The sequence below is a fragment of the Drosophila kikkawai genome, chromosome 3R, assembly GCF_030179895.1.
Source record: "Drosophila kikkawai strain 14028-0561.14 chromosome 3R, DkikHiC1v2, whole genome shotgun sequence".
Taxonomy (NCBI): Eukaryota; Metazoa; Arthropoda; class Insecta; order Diptera; family Drosophilidae; genus Drosophila; species Drosophila kikkawai.
This window is the reverse complement of record NC_091731.1, coordinates 32,152,922-32,176,319: the sequence shown is the minus strand read 5'-3', so window position 1 is coordinate 32,176,319 and position 23,398 is coordinate 32,152,922. Positions and strand designations below refer to the sequence as shown.

The 23,398-nt window shown below is 38.5% G+C and overlaps 1 protein-coding gene across 1 annotated transcript in view; it reads right to left on the bottom strand.

The window, feature by feature from the left end:
- Window positions 1–22,267, bottom strand: part of CCAP-R (Crustacean cardioactive peptide receptor) — a 40,098-nt gene extending 17,831 nt beyond the window's left edge. The window contains exons 1-2 of the mRNA XM_017171397.2: window positions 22,156–22,267; window positions 7,411–7,831 (exon numbers count right to left, since the gene is read on the bottom strand). Of these exons, the coding sequence (XP_017026886.1) occupies window positions 7,411–7,794 (384 nt within the window). The 5' untranslated portion in view covers window positions 7,795–7,831; window positions 22,156–22,267. The remainder of the gene's footprint in view (window positions 1–7,410; window positions 7,832–22,155) is intronic.
- Window positions 22,268–23,398: the final 1,131 nt, after the last annotated feature.

The following is a 23,398-nucleotide window of genomic DNA, read 5'->3' as shown; positions in this document are numbered from 1 at the left end:
TCTATGAATTCCTGATATTGTAGAACCAATATTGCTGATATTGTCTTGGTTCCGGGATTTACCATAAACATAAATTTCATTTGAATTTCAATCTATCGATGTTTGACTGTATCCAGAAAAAAAAATAAAACATACATTTGTCAGCAGTTGGCAATTCCGAGGAGGATTGGCCCAGGGCTTTTGTTTGCGCCTCGCTGATTGCAACAATAACTGGGGGTCTGGGAAATCGGGAGTCCTCGAATCTGGAGCAGTCTGGAGCAATCTGGGGGAGTCGAGGGAAACAAATAGCAGCTTGAAATCGATGCCGGAGGATGGGGGCTGGTGTATTTTTTTTCATGAATCGAAGGAAGCTACCAAAATACCGACTTTGCACAGCAGGGAAAACAAATCAATTAGACGTTAAAAAGGAATCACAAGGAGCTAGTGCCATCGCAACCACCTAACAGAAACCCACATGTGGATAGGTTTCCCTGCCAGGCTTTTATTTATTTCGGGACCGGCGATCTCCCAGGACGACGCCCACTTAATGGTTATCAGTTTGGAGGAACGCTATTAACGCCATGTTGATTTATTGCAATTTAATTTGGTTTCAATTTGGGGTTTTCGCATCGGCGGCAAGTATTTTATTTCACAAATTATGTGCGGACACGACTGGGGCGTGGCAGTTGGATTTTAGCCAGACTCAGACTTGGGCGTTCTTGGTCCTGCGGTTATTTATAGCGGTTAACTCACCCAGGAGGGGAGCTAGATCCAGAGCTCCACAGCCTCGGATCTGCAGCCCTAAGATTGATTGCTTATGGACAGTAAAAAGGTTCTTGGGGCCTTTAAAAGGAAGTTTACATTTTTATTTGATTTTTATGGTTCATGAAAAGCAGGCAGCAGCAGCATCTAATAAAAAGTTCTCTCTCAGCCGAAAAAGAAGTCTTGGCAAACAGTTTTGGCTTTTCCATTATTTTTCATCCATCTATGCTGCTGGCCTTCCCTTTGGCATATTTTCCCCGGAAAATGTACATACACCAGCCCGCACTCACATGAAAAATTCGCCATGCTTCACGTTTGTTGCAAGCCTCGCCAAAGGCAAACTTTTGGCAAAGGTTTATTGATTTGCTGTTTAATATTCAACTCGAAAATCAACCCTTATCGTAAAGCAGGGGGTGGGGGGAACGTAAAAAGTTTTCCCAGAAATCTACCCTTTTAATTGTTGCGCCGAGTTCAAAGTTCGAGCGTGACAAATAAACCAACAATTAGCTTGAACACTCATTAAGTCAACCCCATCCATTGTTGGCTGCTTGAAAATATTTTGTGAAATTAACACTTTCATTGTTGTTCTCGTTTTCCCATAAGTTTATACTGACAAGCTGGCAGACGAGCTGGCAAATTATAACAATTAGTTGGCAGCAGAGAAAGATGCTTTTGGTATGATTGATTTGGCCGGTCAAGTGACACTTTGGGGAATTTGTAGAGTCTTTTTCGAGAGTCCATTGAACCCGCAGCTGAACCTAAGAATCTTTAGCAGATAGTAGCTGGCAGAGAAATTGCTTGATGACCTGCCAGAATTCAGCCAAGCTGAAAAGTCAACAAACCTGTCCTGCGGCCTCATTACTGTTTGGCTTAAAGTGGCGGAAGTGCATTGACATTCAATGCCAAATGATATATAATTCTCATATTTTATCGAAAAACAAACAGAAGAGCAAGTGTTTCACTGAGAGAAAGATTATTATGTGTTTATTCAATAAATAAATATTATTGATAATTTCTTTCTACTTAAAAAGTTACTGGAAATACTTTTTCAATTTGATTTATACTTGTTATTCTTTCTTAAAAATAATTTTTAAAATATATATTTCTATCCAAACTATTCCCTATAACTTTTCTCTCACTGCATTCACTGTCACAAGATATTCCTGGTGGCAACAAATCCTTATAAATCGCTATGACATATCCAACTAACAGGCGACGTGCCAGATAAAACTCTTGTCAAAACGTATTTTATGGTCCTTGCCTGGCCCAAGGATTCGCAAACGGCGCATAGGAGCCGGCAGAAGTCATGAAGGACCTGCGGCCATCCTGACCACGTTGCTGCCTCCGCTCGCCTTGCCTTGCCTTGCGTTGCCTTGCCTTGCCTCGACTTGCCTTAATAAAATTGATGTTGGGCCGGGAACACACAGTGGCCAGCAGAAGTATTTGTACCAGTGACTGAGCCAATGGGCAAATAATGTTGTTAACTCATTTTTAGCCAAGTGTGCGCGCCGCCGCCGCCTCGGTCCCCATGGTCACATTTGAGGCCAAGCTCGTTGGCCACTCAAGCACTTGATGGCCTTGTGGGCATTTTGTTTTGTCAACATCTTGGCCGATGGGCAAATGTAATTAAGCCCTACGACCACGCGTGCCAGCCGCCTGGAATTATGCTTTAATTTGCGTTAAAGCTCGACAAGTGTGATTACACCTAAAGCACAAGGAGTGGAAATGTTTCTGAAGTCTAGAAAATAAGCATAAAGTAGGTGAGATTCTATATAAATATAGGTGGGGTTTTTGTCTTACGAAAATTCTATCTTGAAGTTCAATTAATAATTAATTAGTTTAAACATCTACCTATTTATTTCCTAATTAAATCTCTAACTTTGAAAATATTTTATTCCAGATGTAGTGCCATTTTTCCTCCGTGTGAAGAAACTTAGCATCGAAGCCGTTCCCACACATATGTTTATTTACCGCCACGAGTGCTGGGCAAATACTCGAGGCCTGGCACAATAAACAAGCAGCTCAGCTGAGCTCAGTCGCCCCACTGTCTCCAGTCCTTGGGAAAATTTACTCGCTCAAGCCGCTTAGTGCTGTAATTTTTCCCTACTGCCCATTGCACCCCGTCTCAAGGCAAATTAAATTGCTAAAAAAAAAAAATCACAAAAAAAAAAGTGCGGAGAAATGTGAAAAACTGTGGAGTGTGATTTTCCCTCCCAGCCAGGCTCAACGCCTCGGTTAATGATGCCGCTTTGTGGCCACTAAGTGTTTAACCTTCCAGGATCAGAGCCCAGGTCTGAGCCGAGACCCAGACAAGGACACATGTCCCATATATATATTTTACATGCGTCAAGTCTCGCCGTTCTGCTGACTGCACATGCTTAATTTTCCTTGGCAAATAAGCTTAAGACAAATTTTTGCGCTAGATTAATGAGTTCTTGGAATTGACGCGCCTTTGGAGAATAATATTTGCAAAGGCGAAAAAGGAAACTGCGGTGGGTGCGAAAATTGTTGCAAACAAGGGCTTATAAGTGAGGATTTTCAATGCTTAAGAAGTGCACTGGGGAAATAATATTATTTTTTATATATTTAAAGCAAAATTTGAGTGCAAATAGACATCATTAAACATAAAGAAAACATTTTAATAAAATAAATAAAAATCTCTTAAAGAACTCCGAATGTAAATTAAATTTTTATATTTAAGGCAGCTTTTTAAATGAAATTCTATTCAATTCTCTCTACTAAACACTTTAAGCTGGCCCACTTTTCTTTTTGAAGGCCAATTTAGCCATTAACTGTTATTATATTGGCAGCTGTTTGACTTCTATCAACATGTAAACATCCCTTGTTATTATTATAATTTTTTGTTGTTTCAAATATTTGCACTGGCCCCTAGAAAATGCCAATTAATTTTGGCCTTTGATGGTCACATTAGCCAGCTTACCAGGGCCATCATTGTGCCGTAGCTAAAATGTATAATATTAATATATGCGACCACCACATGAGGTCCTGGCTAAAATTAGATGAATCACTAGCGAAAGTGAGGGCCATGGCCCTGGGAGAAAGAGTCTCATTAGAGCATATGTAATTATGGAGTAATAAGCAGGACGCAATGTGTGCGTTTGAGTCAAGGATTTGCTGACACACCAACCATACCACCCACGGCTTTAATATTTTCTTCCCACGCATTCGAGTTTTCCATCAATGGCCAAACAATGTGCGGCTGCATAATATGCTTTCGTTTCCTCCGGCTAACAAACAAACAAACATCAAAATGGCGCAATGATTTTCATTCCCTCGCTGAGAGCTATTCTACACTAAGGAAAATGAATATAAACTTGAAGTAAATTAAATATAATTAGTAAAATTATTTAAGAACTCTATACAATCGATATAAATATGTCCTAAAAATTTTATTTAAATCTCAGTAAGCACCTTATTGGCCCCAATTTTGTTCTGTGTATTTATCCATACGTGGCCCAGTATTCGTTTTGTTTGGGTTCCGTTTTTATGCGTCGTCTAATGCCATCAGATCCCCTTTTCTTGGTGCGTTTATTGAACAGCAATGCAGAGTTGGCCATGGTCAGCACTTTGACACTGGCCAGCCAAGCTCCCCGTGCAGTTGTAATTGGCATATCTGTGACGGGAGCGAGCTTAATGTCTGAACCCTGCCAACCTTAGCACAACCCCAACCTAAACTTTAAGGTGTGACATCAACGTGGATGTGAGTACTTCTCAACTGAATTTAGTCAGCAACTTAACCCTCTAGTGCCCAAGACCGCCTCTAGACGGGCAATGTTAAAAACACCGTTATTTTATTATTTTCATTCCTTTTCACACGGTTTTCCGTTTTTTCTAATTCAGGAAAGTCCAAAAATTAAGTACGTTGCGTTTGGAATACATACTAGAGCTAGCGCAAGCTGCTGTATTCATTTGAAGTTGAAAATTTGTGCAAATCGGACAAAATAATTATTTTGTAGGTAATACAACATGTAAATACTTTTTTTAAAAATTCGAAAAAAAATAGAACAAAAAATTGTACTGTGTTTCTGACAGTCTCAATGACATTTATAATAAACATTTAAACAAAAAAAATTTTTTACCTAATTTTTTGTTGGCCTATCTTCCCAGAACTGCCTTCATGCGGTCCAAGGTTTTAGTCGTATAAAACTCGATCCGAGCAAAAGCAAAATTTTTTCCAAAACAAACATTCACTTTTGATACATACTGAATCCAAAAATAATTTTTTTTTTGAAAAAAAAAAAATTTGGGCACTAGAGGGTTAACACCATGATTTACTTGTGTAAAACGGGTGTTAACAGGGGATTTTCGGGCTTGAAAAAAAAGCAATCACAAGGCGAGCATAAAGATGACCACTGGTCAGGCCAAATCCTCAACTAAGCCATTTAAATTGCAAATCATGTGAGACCCCTTTTCCAGGGATTCTGGGAGCACACACGGGACACACACGGCACTAAAGAAAATATTGCCGGTTCAGCGACCTTTTCATGCCAACATTTTGCCACGGCTTTCATCTTGTTATTTGATTTATTTTTTTTTTGCTCTCTGTGTGACAGATTATCTAAAGTAACTTTCGTTTTGAAGTCCATCAGACCTATGTACAATATTTTTTATTTATTTTTCATTTGTCGCCAGTTGTCAAAGGCTTTTTAACGGGGGTTTAACTGGAATAATTTAGTGATGGCGATGTCTAAAAATAAATATTATTTGGAGTCCTTTTTGTAAAATCTAGGTGTGTGGGGGATTTTGATTGAATTGGGAAATAAACCGTTATTGGTATTATTTGTATAAAATATTATTTCTTATTTTCTTCTCTAAGACACTATAAAAATATGTTAATTTCATGAATTCCATCATAGTAAAGCTAAGAATCAAGGAATATATTATTTGTTATTAAAGGACCGAACTATAAAAACATCAAATCAATAAGACTTAGTCGAGAGTCCCTGAAAGGCATTGAGATTATTGTCACTTTAGTTTCTTACACAGAGAGGAGATGGGGGTGAGATGGAACCCTTGACATTCCTCTTTGTCAACCAAAGTGCCATATGGTGCCGGCGCTGGCAAAGCTCAGCCTGCTTTCTGTGGTCCTGGAAGGGACTGACTCATTTAAATAAACCCGAATTTATGGCGCCCACATACGCACGCACGCACTTTGAGTGATTGGGGCCGCTTAAACTTGGCTCACATGGATTCGGGCTGGCTGCTGATGCTGATGCTCCTGCTGCTGCCGCTTGGAAATTGGCTCGGTCGAGGGCTACTTCCGTTCCAACAATGGTGTGATTTATACGATGAGGGCGTATGGAAATTTCATTACATTCATGACAGTATTTTCTTTTTTTTTATGGCAACCGAAGGAGGAGGAACGAACACAACGGAAGTTTAGTTTATTCGAAGTTGTTGTCACGATCTGGCGGGACCTCTGATTGATTGCCCCTCATTGATAAGGTCTGTATGTGGTCTCCCCCGATATGCAAATCATTCAGTTCCGAGAGAAACTTTCTCGTCTCTCTGCCCGTCTCGGATTTTCTTAATTTTCATCTGCCAAATGACATTTGGCGTTTTATTGTTTGTCGCTGTTGCTTGGCTGCCTTGCCAGCTTGAAATTAAGTTTTCCCAGTTTGCCCAGTTTGCTCAGATTGCTGCGTTGCCATTCAGCAAAGGCGAAATTGCACCAAATTGAAATTTGTAACATCAAGCAACAAGCCAGGCAGCTGCGACTCAGTGACCCCTGCTACTCGGAATTGCCATGGTTAGATTTTGGCAAGGAGGAGTTACCAAAAAAATAAAATCCTTCTGCAGTTTGTGGCGAAAGGGAGGGACTTTGACTTCTTGGCGAAAAATGCACTTTTGTAAATGTGTTTCTTGCATATGGTATTATTTTTAAGGTTCAATGAAGAAATATAGAAAAAAAATATACTTTTTGTTATGGGTAAACTATATAATTACTCTCAAATAATAAACTTAAAATCTTTTCTTCTTATCTAGATAAAAGGTTTGTCTTCTCTTTTCTTAATCATATTTTTTAAAAGCCTAAAATATATTTTAAAATATTTTAAAAATCTATTCTAATGTCATCTGAAATACATAACTAAACTATTCTTTTCAGGGTATGTAAATATTTCTTATCGTGTTGTTGAAAACATCATTTTATAATATCATTCAAACTCTATGCATAATATAGAAACCAATGTGGGCAGCTGCTTCTACCATTTCTATAAATAAATTAGATTCGATGTCCACAGATATTGTTAGCTACAAAAAGTAATTTTTGGGAATAACAAATATAACTTTGTTGCATTCAAATTTGAAACGAAATTGCAAATGTAAATTCAGCTTCTGGTTTGTATTTTGTTTTAGATTAAAAAAAATATTTTTGTAATATTATATAGAATTATTTTATATATTTAGGTATTAGTTTTCCCTAAATATACCCAATAAAGGTATACTCTGGCTTGAATATATTTTCTTCAAACTTTTAAAATACCTATTTCAAGTCTCAAATCCCTTTAAAGCCTTACCCCTTCAATTGATTGACTCAAATATTAAAACTATTCTCCAAATCACATCTGTGACTTCAATTTCCAATAAAAAAAACTTATTTTAAAAAGTGAATATTATGGGAAAATAATAGCTCTTTCTCACACCCACCTCGTAAAAGTAGAACGAATTTAAATTGTCCAATTCACCCGGGTGGATGGACGAGGAGTTGCCAACGCCGCCGCCGGCTGCTTCTAAGTCGTGACTTGGCGCCGCTGTCGTCTGGACCATTGTGGCCGCCGCTGAAGGCGTCGTGGTTGCTGTTGTTGTTGTTGTGGCTGGCGCCAGCATCACGTGTGATATCGCAGGTGTGAAATATGTCAGATTAACTGCTCCCAATGTGGGCGCTACTGCCACGCCCACGTCCAATCCGCTGCCGCCGCTGGCATTGAACGCTCGTTCCGTGGCCGCCGCTCCCGAGGACGAGGCACTGGACTCCGAGGCGGAGGCCAGGGCGTAGTAAAGGGAGCTATCGAATAGCCTTAAGTGCAACATGCTGATGATAGCGCCTCGACTCAGTCTGCCATTATGCCTGTAATGAGAAAATTAACAGCGAAAATTAACGTGGAAAATGGGGAAAGGAAATTAAAAGAGTATTTAAAATATATCTGGAGATATATGTTATGACCTGAACCAGGAGAAAGGGAGCCTTACAAATGCTTAAAAACACATAAATCCCAAATGAAAAGCTGCGTAATAAATGCTTTAAGTACTTTGCTAGCCAGCCGCCGGCAAATGCAGAAATATTTGCTTCAGTTAACATGGCTTTTGTGTGTAAATTTCGGGACCCAGCAGGTGCAGGATTGTTGGCCTGTTATTAATATCGCGCATACGCCGCGTGCGCCGCGCGTTTTTCAGAGGGTTGATGTGCTGCGAGTTGAGTTGCTTAATGTAAGCTTGGAACTTGATTCCTTTTTGGTATTTGTTATTGCTCGTAAGCGAGCACCAACACCGGAATGATACTGATAGCAATTATCCTAACTTCTATTGTCATAGGGCTTTACACTAGGAAAAAATTGGTAAGGTATTATTTGATATTAAAATCGGGAAAAAATTTGAATCTCTTTGCTAATAATTTCTTAATTTTTTAAACCTAAACATGGACTAATTTAAGTAGTTATAACAATGATATGTGGCGAAAATTTATAAGAAATTATTTTATTTTATATTTTAAAAAGTGATTTTATACTTTCAAATGTCTTTTAATATTTTTATATATATTTTTTGTTATGATTTGCTGATTTTAAAACTTCTGTCCTTGAGTTTTATTCTCTCAGTGCATCAGTAGTAACTGCTCAGTGATTTGGAATAATTTATGACACTAAACGCGTGTCAAGTAATACCCCAAAAACGTGTCCTTAATTGAATTAAACATCCACGCACATGACTTGACCCCTCCGGACAGGAATTCTAACAATTAGCAGCCAACAATAGACATTTAGACCCCCAGATAGCACCGTCACGTCGTTTGTTGGCAAACAAAGGAACTCCAAAGCTGGTGAACTTTGCCGTGGCCCCTTGGAAAATTTATGCATGCATATGTGCCCCATGTCTGGGTTACATATATCCGACCCCTCGACATCTATACTGTCCCTGTTCGTTGCTCTGTGGCTGCAACTTTAAATTGATTAGCCGCAACTTTTTGCGGGAGGCCCTCTCAAACGACGTGCCCGAAATAAATTTTCCTTTAAAATGCCAAAAGGAAAAAAGAGAGAAACTTTTGTTCGCTGCAGCCAGGTATTTTGGCCACTAATGCGAGCACGCAACTATTTTGCCAATGATTTATATTAAAAACACAGACGCACGCATCCGTCTGGGTCGCCACCGCCTTCCTGCCTGCCTGCCAGCCAGCCTTCCTTTCTGACACATTCAATTTGGTCGAGGGCACAGCTGCTCCTCAGCGGGATAGTTTCCCTTTTTTATTTTGCATTAATTTTTGGGGAGGAGGAGGAGAGTGGAAGATGAGCACCACATGTCGCCGCTTTGGCTTTTGCAAATTTATCATTAGCCCCGCCTCCCTCAAGTTGTAAAATTTCATACAATTTTAGTTTCTAAGAAGTAAAAGGGGATTTGGCTCAGAAACTTTGAAAATTTCTATTTAGAAATCTCTGAATTTATATTTATATTATTTTATTTATATTCTTTAATAAATATTATAATTATATAATTGAAATTAATAATTATTTTTTGTAATTAATCTCTAAAAAACTCCCTCTCAAAGTAATTGAAAAACTTAAGAAATATGACTCCCTGACAACTTGTCGAATGCCCATGGAAAAGCCCGTAAGCCGGGTTCCTTATTATTTACATATGTAAATGGCTCAAAGAGCTTTGAAGTATTTTTGGACGTTGAATCAACCCATTTGAGCTTTGCATAAGTTCGTCTTGGTATTAAAGTTTTAGGCCGCTGATAATGCGCATTTAATTTGCATGCAAAATAGCCAAAAAAGGAGTCTAGCCCGTGAAAACACCTCCTCACACCTCTCATTGCCCTCAAATCCCGACTTCTTGGCCTTGAGAGAGAGAGCTCGGAGGTAGCTGACAGGGAGAAGTGAAAAAGAAGCTGAATTTGATTGACATATTTTGAGTAAGCTGTCAGTTGAGCCAACACTTTTCTTGGCACCGAATTGACTTAAGATACTGCCATTGGCATCTTTTCTACAGAATTGGCGCTAAAGCCGTCGAGCAGCATTGAATTTGATTGTGAAAATCACAGAAGCGTTCAAGAGGATTGCAATATAATAGCAACAACGAGTTGATCAACAATGAAAGGTGTGTCCTTAAGGCAACGAAGTTGAGTCTGAAAAGTGAGCAGTTCTTTAGGGTTTATTGTAACAAAACAATAAGAAAAAGGTTGTAAATCTAACTAAAAATATAATAAATATATTGTTTACAAATTAATAAAGTTTATATTAAAGTTTTAGAATCTATTTTAAATATTTGAACATATACAAAATTTACAGAATTTTCAATAGATCAAAATTGTCTTTAACAATTTAAGAAAATATCTCTTCTACTTTTCCTAATCCCTTTAAGTCCCAACCTAAATGTTCAGATGCAGATTTTGATCCTTCTGCTAAAGTGTTATCTTCGTCTAGCGAATCTCAGCTCCGAAACTTGGCACAGGACTCTGGCCTTTGTCTGCTGCATTTATATTTCAGCAAACTTTGTGCAACGTTGCGTATGAGTCATAAAAGTCAAAAGCATCTGGCTTTTGTTCTTCCCGAGCCACTTGTGCTGCATATTTATGTTACGTTGTTGTTGATCTTTCTTTGTTTTTTTTTCCGTGGAAGGACGAGGACATTATATAAACCATTACGCTGTCTGCCCCGGAGTCACTTTTAATGTGCTCCTCTGTGACAATTGTGGAGCACATATTGCTCTGGGATGGGCCAAATGGCGTCGTCATGGTGCCTCAAAATGAAAAATTGATTTCACAGCGGAAAATATGGCAAGGCATGGCACTAACTTTATTGGGTCACTCCATCCAGCGTCCACCCAAGAGCTCCTTGCGTGTGCTCTCTCAGTCTTTCTCGTTATGTTTATGGCCTGGACAATGCACGCGGCACGATTCTCCGCCGCATGCAATTGCAGTTCGTGGCAATCAGAGTCTCATAACGACCAAAGTTTAGTATTTCATTTCAATTTTATGGAGCATGACGGCTGCACAAAGGACATAACTTGAGATTGAGCCGGGAAACTTGGTAATAATATACTAGACAGATTAATTTTCATTACAATCGCATTCGGTTCACATTCGATACCTTGATTATGGGCTAGGAGCAGACTAATTGACAATTCGACAAACCATTCGGGGCGTCTCTAAAAATCCACTTAAGACGCGCCCCCCCTGTCTTTTAAGTGGCCACTAAATTTAAATCTAAATGACAGACATAGTCGGCCCCCGAAATACTGAAAATACACACGCAAATTCGAAATAGTAGCCGAAACTGGATATCCAGGCTCGTTTGGTTGTCTCGCAGTGCTTCTCAGCCGTCTTGTTTCGTTTTGTTTTCTTAAATTGTAAATAGACGGGGCGGCGAGCAAATTGAAAAGTTGCAGGCCCCGCCATGGAGGAGGTGTGGCCAAAGTGGCAGGTGGCAGCAGGGTACCAGGAGTGTGTGTGTCTACAACTTTTGTGGCCCCTTCGGAATGGTCTCCGTTGGCCAAAAATGCCGACTCGTCTTGGCAAACGTGCCAGCGAAGTTACAGTGGGGTATAACATGGTGAAAATTAAACTATTGTTGGGTTTTTAGAGAGCAAACTTAGCTTAGTATAAGGTATAACTTTCACAACAGTTTCACTGGAAATCCTGAAATAATTCAACGATTTATACTACGGTCTAATTCGTTATTCTACCTCAAAATTAATTAATTAATAATTAATTTTATTATCTTTCTAGTTAACTATATATTTTTCAAGTAATTTTTGGAGCAACAAATTACCCTATTAGTTTTCCTTTTTCCTAAATTTATAGTTTCATAAAGAAAGAAAAGCCACCGTGCAACGCTTGGCAGCGGCGCCATTGAATAGCATTTTATTTTATTATTGCACACAGCATGCTCGCTGGCTGCTTGTGTATTTATATTCAAATTTGTAGCACCTGTAAAACAGTTTGCGAAACAATGAAGACGCCGCTAACGCCGCCGCCGCCAGACGTCGGTGAGGGAATGTCAGCTGCTGCCCCTTCTTAGCCATCAACCTTTTCCCGGAGAAAGTTAGACAAATGTATGTAAATGCAGAGGGGGCGGCGAAATTGCGTCAAGACATTTGCCACACGAGATTAAGTCTTCCTTTGGCCCGGTCCATGATATGTTTAAAGTTTGACTTCTTATCGGCCAGCCAGACCTTAAGAATGGAGCTCAGGGATAGGGACGACTGACTGACTCTCTTGAAGGCCACGTGCTGGAGGTGAGCCCAAGTTAAATCCTGTGCCTTAGACATGATTTTCCTTTCGCCTAGCAATCACACAAAAGGAAAAGTTAAGAGAATTGCGTATACGACGCGTTGCCTTGACACCTTGCGTGGGCAGCTGGGAGCTCAGACGAGGGGGAGGGAGGCCCTGAGGTGCACATTTGTTGTCTTCTCTCCTATATTTAAGCAAGAACAATACCATTTATTATGAGTTTATACCATAATTTATAAACACTTTTAACCCCGTCGTCTATCTGCGTCGTCTGTCTGTCAACTTTTCCTAATATGTGAACAAACTCTTAGGCGTTTGATTGATTTTTGGCAGCAAAAACCAGAGTGACAGGGCCATGAAAAGTGATATCTGCATAGTGTTTTGGAGTGTCTGGCTAAGTAGACTCTCCTTTCCACATGTCTTTGTTAATTGAATGTCTCTTTAAAGACAAAATTCAATTTATTTAAAGCCCAAACATTACCTTCTTTTATAAGTTATTCCCAATTTCGTTGAGTGTGGGCGTCCAGCGAAAGGTGCGAATAAAAACACAGTCATAAATTGGCCGAAATAATTAATTCGAATGAAATAAATGCCGAGGTCCGAAGCTGAGGGTTGGGGTTAAGTCTATTAAGTCAATTATAAATAAATTATGCTGCCTGCAGCTCCTGCTCCCCAAAAAACCAGCTGATGCTGGCGGAAAAGTAATCGTCAAAGTGGATGGAGTGCCTGTTAATTAACCGTTGGGTTGAGTGGGGGGAAAATACGCTGAAGAAACCCTGGAATTCTGTCGGAAAATTATTATTATTTATGCGTATTCACCAGGCGTCGCGCATTGCAAGTAATTGTTTCTCCTGGCGAATGAGTTGTGAGTGTAATAATAAATTTCCATTTTGGTCAGGATCCCTGCCCAGAGGTGGAAATCCTTCAGTTGGCAAAACAAAGGACTAACCACAACGCATTCAATATTCTAAAATATTCAACAGCCAAATCACTTAGTTGGCTATCTGCTGATGGCCCTGCTCTTAGTTGGCTAATGAAAGTGAAAGCCAAATGCCACGAACGCTTAACCGCAGCCCAGCGGTGTCTCGTTTCTCTTTCTCTTTCTATAAATCTAGCTGTTTCTGTCTATCAGACAAATACAGTTGTGGGAGAAGTAATATCGCTTAATTTAAATAATAGTGAATGTAATTTTGTATTTATTAAAATTTTTATTGTTTTTAGAATTAAACATTGAAAGTAATATCTAGAAAATTTACTAAATATTTTCATGACTTAAAAGGAGTAAAGATTCTTTTGGAGTATTGTCAGTCACTGGCTTCCAGAGTAATACACAAATATGTATATCTTTGTATTATATTTTTTTAGAATATTTTATAATTCCAGGTTACTTAAGAAAAGTGTTTTGAATATATTTAAATAATTTGCATTAATATTGAAATTTTTTAGGAAAGATTTCAGGTCATATTATTTTGCCGGGAACTGTTTTCCCCTAGTAATACGTCAAGAGAGGATAAATTATGCAGCACGCATACACTGCCAACTGATGTGAAAGCAACGCGTTTCTGTGTTAAGCAGAATTTTGAACTTGACTTAATTGGACGCAAATGCAGAAAATAGAAAATGCCACAACCACAGGATCCCTATTTCCATGGCAGTGATGCGCAAAATGAGTGGGAAAACAATATAGTTCTAACTTGCTCACATTTAAATATTTAATTAAAATCCAAAAACAATTTAACAATTAAAATAATACGTAAATAATTATTTAAAATACCTCAAATAAACCTTCTTATTCTAAAATTAGCTTGTAATGATTCCTCATCAATTAGCAATTCTAAAAGTTTCAATGGTTTCCTTTTCAAGTGCTTCCCCATAAAAAAGAGATCTGACTTTTAAGTTTAAGAGTTTTTATTCATAAAAATAGCCAAGTAAGCGGCTTCTCTTGTCAGCGAGTATCCTGTGGCTGTGGCTTCGAGGACTTCTTAAAAAGCGCATGTCACGCCGCCCGGAGCCTGGCTGCTTCGATTCCTATGGTCCCCGGAGGCTGGCACTGCTCGTTAATTAATCAAAATACTGCTTGGAGAGCAAGCTGCTGTCAGCTAGGGGCTGGGGCTTTCCTTGGTCATCGAACCGGCTGCCGCTGGGAAATCTGCCGCTTGTATGGGCAAACAATTAGAGTCACGCGCGTATTTAATTAAAAGCTGAATTATGCAGCGAATGCTGCGGCCAGGAAGTGTCCAAAAAGTCACAGTACTCACTGAACTCCCAGAAGCCAATGAAAAGCAATTATACATCCAGTGCAAATAAAACTGCCAGCAGTGAATTGAAAATTCGCGAAGGGAAATCAAAGTGGGCACGGGGCCAGATGAGCAAACAAGTCAGCGGCAGACAAGTCAACAGTCAGGCCGAAGTCTCTTTTTGGCCAACTCACAGAGGAAAAGGCAAAAGAGATTGACACCTACAACGTCGATTTCAATCAGCCGCCACACGTGGGCCAACGGGCAGCGACGCCGCCACCTGTAATTATAGGAGTGCCCCTCGAGGGGCGCGGGACAAAACACGCATTTTAATTTCACAGAACGAACCAAGTTGGAAATCAGAAGGCGCCAACTTAAAGACTACTCAGCGCGTCTTTTGTGAATGCAAAGAAAACAAAAATAAAAAAAAAAAATAAAAATTTAAATAAAATGTTAAAATATTCAAAAATAAAGGAGACAATATACTTAGGGATGTAGAATATATAAAAAAATATAAAATATAAATATAAACTAAAAATATCAATAAAATTCTACATTAATTCATTTTTTCAATTTTATTTTTAATTTTATCAAAATTATTATCAGTGTCTGATTTGTTTTCGTTGGTGGATTTCTGGAAATGCTGTCAATCATGGGTAGGCGTTAAGACCGTTAGGCTCCTGGCGGGCAGGTCGCAGACATATCACAAATCGCTCGAGTGTAAAATAATTTGTCTCGATTCCCTTCTGCCTGAATAAAATCAATAAACGCCGGCACCGCCAACAATCGCAGCAACACACAGAATGGCAGAATGGCAAGATGCTGCAAATGCCATTTTCGGCAATCAGCGCAAGGCAGAAGTCCGCCCCGCTCTCTCATTAGACCGAGCACCTGGCGGTGTCAGGTGAGCGCAGCAGGAGCCGTAGCTCCTCAGCCGCATAATTGCGACGACTTCTCGCTCTCGAAAATGCTTAGAGGAGTCTGTGAAACGCACTTCTAATGCCTGGCACGTTCGCCAATGCTTACTCCTTTCACGTGGGCCCAAAACACACACCTGAGGGGTTTGCATAGGAGACCAGGTGGAGACACCTTTGATTGCAGCACTTTGTCCTCACCCACACACACAAACACACACATAATCAGCAGATGTAAATACAATTGGGCGAGAAATGTACATGACTTTTGCAATGTTTGCCATAAGTGCCACTCGAAAATGTCTTCTTGGAAGTTTTCAACAAGCTGTTACTCTAAAATTTAATGCAGTGACAGAACATGCTGCTTGTAATTAGTTTATAAGGATTTTTATAAAATTAATATTTATAAGAATTTTAAAGGATTTCCTCAAGATAAAACCTCTTCTTTGTGTAAACTAGCAAACTTAAGTCAAGCAATAAACCAAGTTCCTCTATCATCACATAACATCACATATATCCTTCTTTTTATTCCAAATCATAAACGAAATGAATCACGTAATATGTTATATTTATGGACTATTCATGACTCAATATCTAGATTACATAAAGGCAAAGATAATAAAGTGAATAATAAAACCATAAAAGTCAATGGTTATTCTATATCTGAAGCCCAAATTAAAAGCAAAGCAAAATATAGCTCAGACTCTTGTTGTTTTGCCAAACAAGGACAAAAGGTTGTTTTTGGGAAAGTTTCGAGTGACGCACTTCTTGTAGCCTGCTATTCATTCTCACTCATTATTCATAAGTCACTCTCCTGTCAATCTTTCCCATCGATTAGCGTCAGAGATTGAAGCTTATGCATTCAAGCAGCTGCACAAGCTCCTGGCTGCCGGCATTCTTCGAGCAGCCAAAGTGCAGAAACCCCACCGAAAATTCTCCAGTAAAAGTTTATGCATTTAAATAAGTTGCTGAAAAGTTTATTTGCCGTCGATTTCACGAATATATTTGGTGTCAGAAATGGAAACAGTGTGTGTACCCCTATGAATTATACGCGTGTCCAAAACTTTAAATAGAAATTGCAAACAAATTGGGTTTTGGTGGATTACCAGGAACTTTTTGATTGCGAACGGGATATGACATCCCATTTGCTAATTAAATTATGTATCCCAAAAATGTTTGACCAAAAATAACACTGCCTTTGGTTACTTTATCTATTGTTTATTGTTATTTTTGGCACGTTGCGTGGGTTGCATTCCATTTTTGGTGTGAGAATGCACACCCACGTTGTGAAAACCAAAACAAAAAAAAAGAATGGAAAAGTAACATCATTTTTATGGCCCAGCCAGCTGTTGTTATTCTTTTGGGCCAGTTATTCAACCTGTTTACATGTTGTCGCCCTTATCGCTTATCAGCCTCCCTGCCCCCCTTTGGGCCTGTCCAAGAGAAAGAGAGAGAGAGAGAGTGAAAGAGAGGCTAATTAGACAGTTGGCGATAAAAGGGCTCGATAAATTTAGCCTTGGCCCATCTCAGATTTATGGGACACTTGAACTTGAGTTTGCGGTGAGTTTCTGCGGGTCCGAGGATAAATAAAATTGAGAAATTTCCCAGGATTAAGTTAATGAAGTATAGCTGAGCAAGGCTTAATTTATTATTTAAAAAATATGCGGGCTTAGCTTATATAAAATATATTTCTTCTTACTTGCTGGTTCTTTTTAATGAAATAAATGATTTTTTTTTTAAACTACGTGCTTGAAATTCCACTGAAAAGCTTAAAAAATATATCAAAAATACAGAGCAAAAACCGAAACAAAGAGCAAAAGTACCATATCACGTTCACATGCATTTTAGCTCATATTAATGCTATCTGATTAACAAGACTAATGGAGCTGATAGCAGCACTTAAACACACCCAGGGCACTTGTGGCTCTCAAGTGTGGTTAAATGTGTGAAATAAAATAAATTATACATACTCTGGCACATGTTCAGATCACGCTGGTATTATAAATGGCAAAGTAATAACAGTTAAAAATTATTGAAATGTCAGAGACAGCGATTTATGCATAATTGCATGGCCAATAAATCGGATGGAGGGGCCCGTTAAAATGTCAGCGACGATTATATTGGCCTCCAGTGTGCCGCCTCTGTGATAATTAAGCCGCCTGACTGGCTACTTGAATTAAAAGTAAATTGTTGCGTTAAAGCCTTTCAACGGGGAGGGAGTGTGTGTGCCGACACATCATTAAAAATGTGGTGAGCTCGGCGAAAAAAACAATCTAAGGAGGAGAATGAGAAATCCTGCGGCAGACAGGCCGCCAGACATAGCCATGTGTGTGTGTATACAGAATTATTTAGACAGGCAGTCAGCACATTAAAGGTAATCACAATATTTATGTGCGTTTAACGAGACATTCGGCAGGCGAAATTGTTGAAACAAATCATTGACAGCTGGCACACACGCACACACTCACCCATTTGTGGTGGTCTTCATTGTGTTTTTGAAACTTTTTTTACTTTTTTATTTCGTTTTTTTAGGCATTTTTTTGGCTGCTTGTCTTTTGCTTTTTATTTGCCAGAATAAATCTGCTTTCGTTCTCTGAGAAGCAATCTCCCATGAGTCAAGGCGTGGCCACATTAAGTTGACAAATAATGGCAGAAATAACAAATTGGTTGTGAATTGCGCAAATTATTTTTTGAATATATTATTAAATTCGGATTTTGGTTTTAAATATACCTAAAATATATTCCCTTGATTGCTAGAGTTGTGTTCTAATTTGGTGTACACTTTTTATGGCCCAATTTGTATTTAAATGTTGGCTATTGTTGCAGAAGCAATTAGCAATTAACAGGGTTTTTTGCTGAAAAAGTAGCAAGTATTTTTGTATTTTTGTGCAAATAAAATAACGTAAAAATGTCCCTGTTTTTGGTGTTTAAAGGCATGTAAATCATTCCGCCTATCAACTCGACCCTGCCAAACTTCGAGGCTGAGCATTGTGACCCAATTTCTCAAACGATTTAACTTGAATAAATAAATTAGCTACATTTATTTAGATCCACACGAGGGGTAGAGAGACAAGCTTGTTCGAGAACAACGCCAGAGAAAGTAAAAGATTCAATTAGGCGCATTTGGAGTGGCAACAAATCAGCGGCAAATTCTAGACGAGATGTTAAACTTTCGGCCGGAAGTTTCCCGCCAGCAATGCAGCAGCATAGAAAAACAAATTCAGCGGAGGGGAAATGGAAAATGGGGGAATGGAAAATGGTAAAAAAAAAATGTGATAGACAGCCGAAGAAGACTGTCTGTCTGCGTATCTTTATTGCAATCTGTTTCTGTTTGGGGCGATACGTGGGCCGTATAATAGACAACTTCCTGTTATGGTCGGGGGCCATCCCCGGGGCCCTTCCCATTTCCCGGGCCCATCCCAATTGCCTGGCCAATGGCATGTAAAATTTGTGAAGTGTAAAGTAACCCTGAAAAGTCGCCAAATCAATCCTGAAGTTCCCAGTTTTTTTTTCTTTCTACTTGGGCTCTCTTTTATGGCGGTGACACACGTAAAGTAGCGATTAGCCATGGGGTTCAATTGTATATCACGGGGAGTTTTGCCTTCGATAAGAACGTGACGGATGGTATGTTTTTTCTTCTTTGGATCTTAGGACAACCAACTCCACTGCCTACTTCAAAAACAGGTCAGATCCACAGAGAAAATGGGGGAAAAGGGACACATTTAGAAGTGTAATGGTGACAAATTAAATCCACTTTGTTTTATGGGTAAATAAATGTTTTAAAGGTAACAATTTATAAATTTAAAATGTTCTTTTTTTTCTAGATTTTAGTAAAATTTTGTTTTGTTTTTTATTATTTATTGAAAACTAAAATATGAAAAAGATATTTTTCATTTTGCCAGAAAACCAGTTAAAAATAATAAAATAAAAAATGTTTTCAAAATCAAAAGGAATAAGCAACTGCTAAAGCAAATATAAAACCGAAAATAACATAATCAATGCATAAAAATGACAGCCTTTTGGAAATTGAAATAAAGCAAAGCTACAAATGCGATTTGCAATTTTACACGCACGTATCTCTGTGCAAATATGTACCAAATCTGTGGTTTGAATGGGATGGAGTCTGGATTGGGCAAATAGCACTCATACGTGATATGGCTGCCACTGCCACTGCCACTTCCACTCCCATTTCCATTGCATACATCTAGGCTAGCTGTCTTGAGCCCAGATCGCCCTTACTCCTCACAATCCTAATGTTTTTGACGTGAATCCAATGGGTTGGGAGATGCAAGTGAATATGGGAAGCCGAAAGGGATTTCTAGCTCAATTCACATAGCAGACTGTGAGGAGTTGCCGTAAGACTCAAGACCTTCACAACTTTATCTATCAAAATTGCACAGAGAGAAAAGGTGATTAATAGATATTATTAACTATGTATTTAGGAGCTGAATATTTTAATTTTATTAACAAGTTCTAAAAGCTTTAAAAGTAACAGTATCAATATAAAATAGATCTATATTCAAAACCTCAGGTGAAAGTAAAGTTAAGATTCAAATATGACAATGACAACCTTCTTACTTATTACCATCTATTACCTAAGTTTTCTCTCCATTCTTAGAGAAATCCAAGTATTTCCCCACCACCTTTTCCGCATTTCTCTCTCTGCACTCATATTTATGCGCATTTTTCAGACCCCAGACTCCCGGCACAAGCACATGATTAGCCTGGCTTCAAACTTACAAGTCCGGGAAATGTGAAAACGGAGACTCTGGCATATGTTCACCGAATAGCGTGTCAGCGTTTGGCCACGGCCAAGTCAACAACTTCATAAATATGTCGAGCAAGTGTATCTCGGGTGACTGACTGCCCTCCCAAACAACCCCACAACCCCGAACTCCGGTCCATTCAAATCCCTTCTCCACTTCGGTGGCAGGAGACCCTCTGGCAGAGATTTGTGCCACATCATCGCTCCGAGCTGACCATTTTTACGCTTCCGTCTAACAACAAAATGGCATTAAACGCAGATCAATCACAATCAACACTGCTGACCCACATACCCACCACACAAAGATACACGAGCTGCGGTCGTCGTATTCACATTCGTCGTCGTCCTGGGAGGAGATTGACTTTCGACAGGAATAGAGTTGTCCTTGTATAACTACAAGTCGGTGCACCGTGAATAAAAATATTGCTCTTTGATTATAAGAAAGAAAAACCCTCGAAAAACTCCAACTTATGCTGATAAATTTGGAATAGAAACTCTCCTAAAACGGCTAAGTTTTAGGAATTTACTTATTACATACATTTTGTTTAATTTATAATTATATTTCTCAGTGCACTTGATGACTGCTCATAACCGACTTTCCACTGGCATTCATCTGCACGCATTTTCCCAAAATTTTTTTTCCTTCTTATTTCTTCGGGTTGCAAAGTTTTTCTATTTACCCGACTTCTGTATGCTTTTAGCCTTCGCTAGTATTCTGGCAACTTCCGCACTCGCTGAGAACAACAAATGAAGCTCCCAAAACTTAAGTTTTCTTCTTGTTCAACTTTATTCTGCCTCAATTTCGCTATTAATTGGCAAACACCATTGAAGCCGCTTGTTCCTGTTCTCATTTCCAGTTCCCAACTCTCCTTTTAACCAAAAACTACACTGGTTTGTCATGTTTTGCCCAAGGGAATTGGTCAGAGTAACCGCCACTTTGCAACAAATTGACAACTATACTATATATTTCGAATAAAATTTAATTTTCTGGCTAGTTGGAGTAGCAATACCCGTACCCTTTGGCTTGGTTTATTCATGCACAATGGTCTGGCTTTCACTTGATAAACTCCCAGTAGAAGTTGAGGTCTATTCAACTTGAAGTTCTATACATTTATTTGTACAGCTTGCGGACATTCCTGGTAATTCAAATGGGTCAGAAACGAAACTGAAAGAGAATTTTCTACGAATTTCTTGTACGTTATATTTAAGGTTTACAAAACTATAGGTTTCAGGGAGCAATTATTTTTAATTCTCAAACTACTGGATATTTTCTATAAATATTTAAACCGAGGATAAATTAGTTACAATTTTAGTTGAGTAAATAAAATAATATAATAAATACTTGATATTCCTTTTGCATATTTTTTGTTTACTTTTTCACCAGTTTTTCTATATTTAAAACAATATAATCCATATTTTATATTTTAATTAATTGAATCAACTTGTTTATTTTTTTTTCCCAGGTAAATGCCACTTGTTACGCATTTCATAATGTCATTTTTGCTTTTTCTGAGAAACTTTTAATTCAATTTACAAACTAAATTCTTAATTCTTTGTAACAACTGGGCAAATATAATTAAATGTCTGCAAATTAGTATTATTCAACTAAGCCACTATGGTTGCCTTGACATTTGTTGCATTTAATTTCAGCCACAGACTAGTTGACATGCATCAAGCAGTTCCAGTTAATGAAATACCTATTTGAAACTTTAATTAAATTCAATAAGCCTGACAAAGACAGACTTTTTAGGCAGTCTCAGAGCCAACAGAATCATTTATTAAGTGCAATCATGTGTTGCTAATAATTCCTAATGAAATTCCAACAAATCCTAGTTACAAATGTGTAACATGCACATAATTGAGTCGCTGCAAATTAATTGCCCGACTAAAGCTGCACATGATTTTGCATTCAAATGTTAAGATTAATCACTGTCAACTAAATGCGAACAAATATATAAATTTGAATAGATACTTAAGTGTCCAAGGCACATGGCCTGGCGCTTAGTAATTGCGCAATCGCAACGCGATACTCACCCAAACTACTTTGCCATGACGGTGTGAATTGCAATTGCAATTCAAATTGAATATGTTGCACTCGAAATGGGAAAATGGAAATTGAAATTACACTACGAATGCAAATTGAGTTCGCGTCGCTGGGGGCAAAGTGTTAAACAAGCGTTGGGTTAGCACTTTGACTTGGCTTAAATTTTTGGCCGGAACAAATTTCACTTGGGGCCAAGACTTTGATTAACAATCTTGGTAGAGGTATTGGTTTCTTGTCTTGATGAGTATCTCAAAAATGCACACAGAAATTTATTTATTGTTTGGTTTTGAGTTTCACTGTAGTGTTAGTTTTGTTTAATCCTTAATTTTGTTGAGTTTTTAATTTTTATAATTTTCCTTAGCACTTCTTTTTCCTGATTGGAATTTGGTTACAATTTTTACGCACTTGCCAACACGATTTTATGATTATTTTGGCCACGCAGCGTTAAGAGTTTTCGCGTCTGGTTCATTCAAAATTTCGCATTGAACTGAATTTCTGTGCGGATTTTCCTGTTTGGGCTGCTGCTGCTGCTGATGTTGCTGCTGCTGCTGTTGCTGGTATTGCTCTTGTTGCTGTTGTTGCTGGTGTGCCGACACGAAGGCACACGACACGAGCCACACAGCATGCTGCCATTGCCTGATTTCACTCCACAAAGCTCAGCCGGCTAAAAGAAGCCGCCAACTGAACAAGCCAAAAAAAAAAAAAAAACCAGCAACAGCTGTTCTTTGTTTATGTTGCTGAACTAGTTTCGTGTCGCTGTTGCAGCTTATCAACATGCTGCTGTTGCTGCTGTTGCGGCTTCTGCTGCTGCACTTGACGCAGCTCCAATGCGGATACGGATTTCAAGTGGTTCAAGTGTTAAGTTAATATTTATAAGCCAGTTAGACAATTAATTACTAAAGGCCTACAAACGCCTTCGAGGTGGCCACAAAATGTATAGTACAGTGTGGCAGCAACATGTTGCTCGTGTTTGAGGAGAGCTTATTTGTTGAGCAACACAAGGCAAGCCGGAAGCTTTCTTATCAACTAGTTAGAGCCAGGAACATACAGGTTAATTATTTTGATAACGGAAGGTATTTAATAACATTTGTCTAATTTTTAAGTCTTAAAATATATTTTTAAAATATTAAAATCTATTTATATGTATGTTTTTAATATAAAATAAAACAACAATTGAAAAATGGTACAATAATTATTATTAAAATAATATAATTAACTTAATAAATAAATATT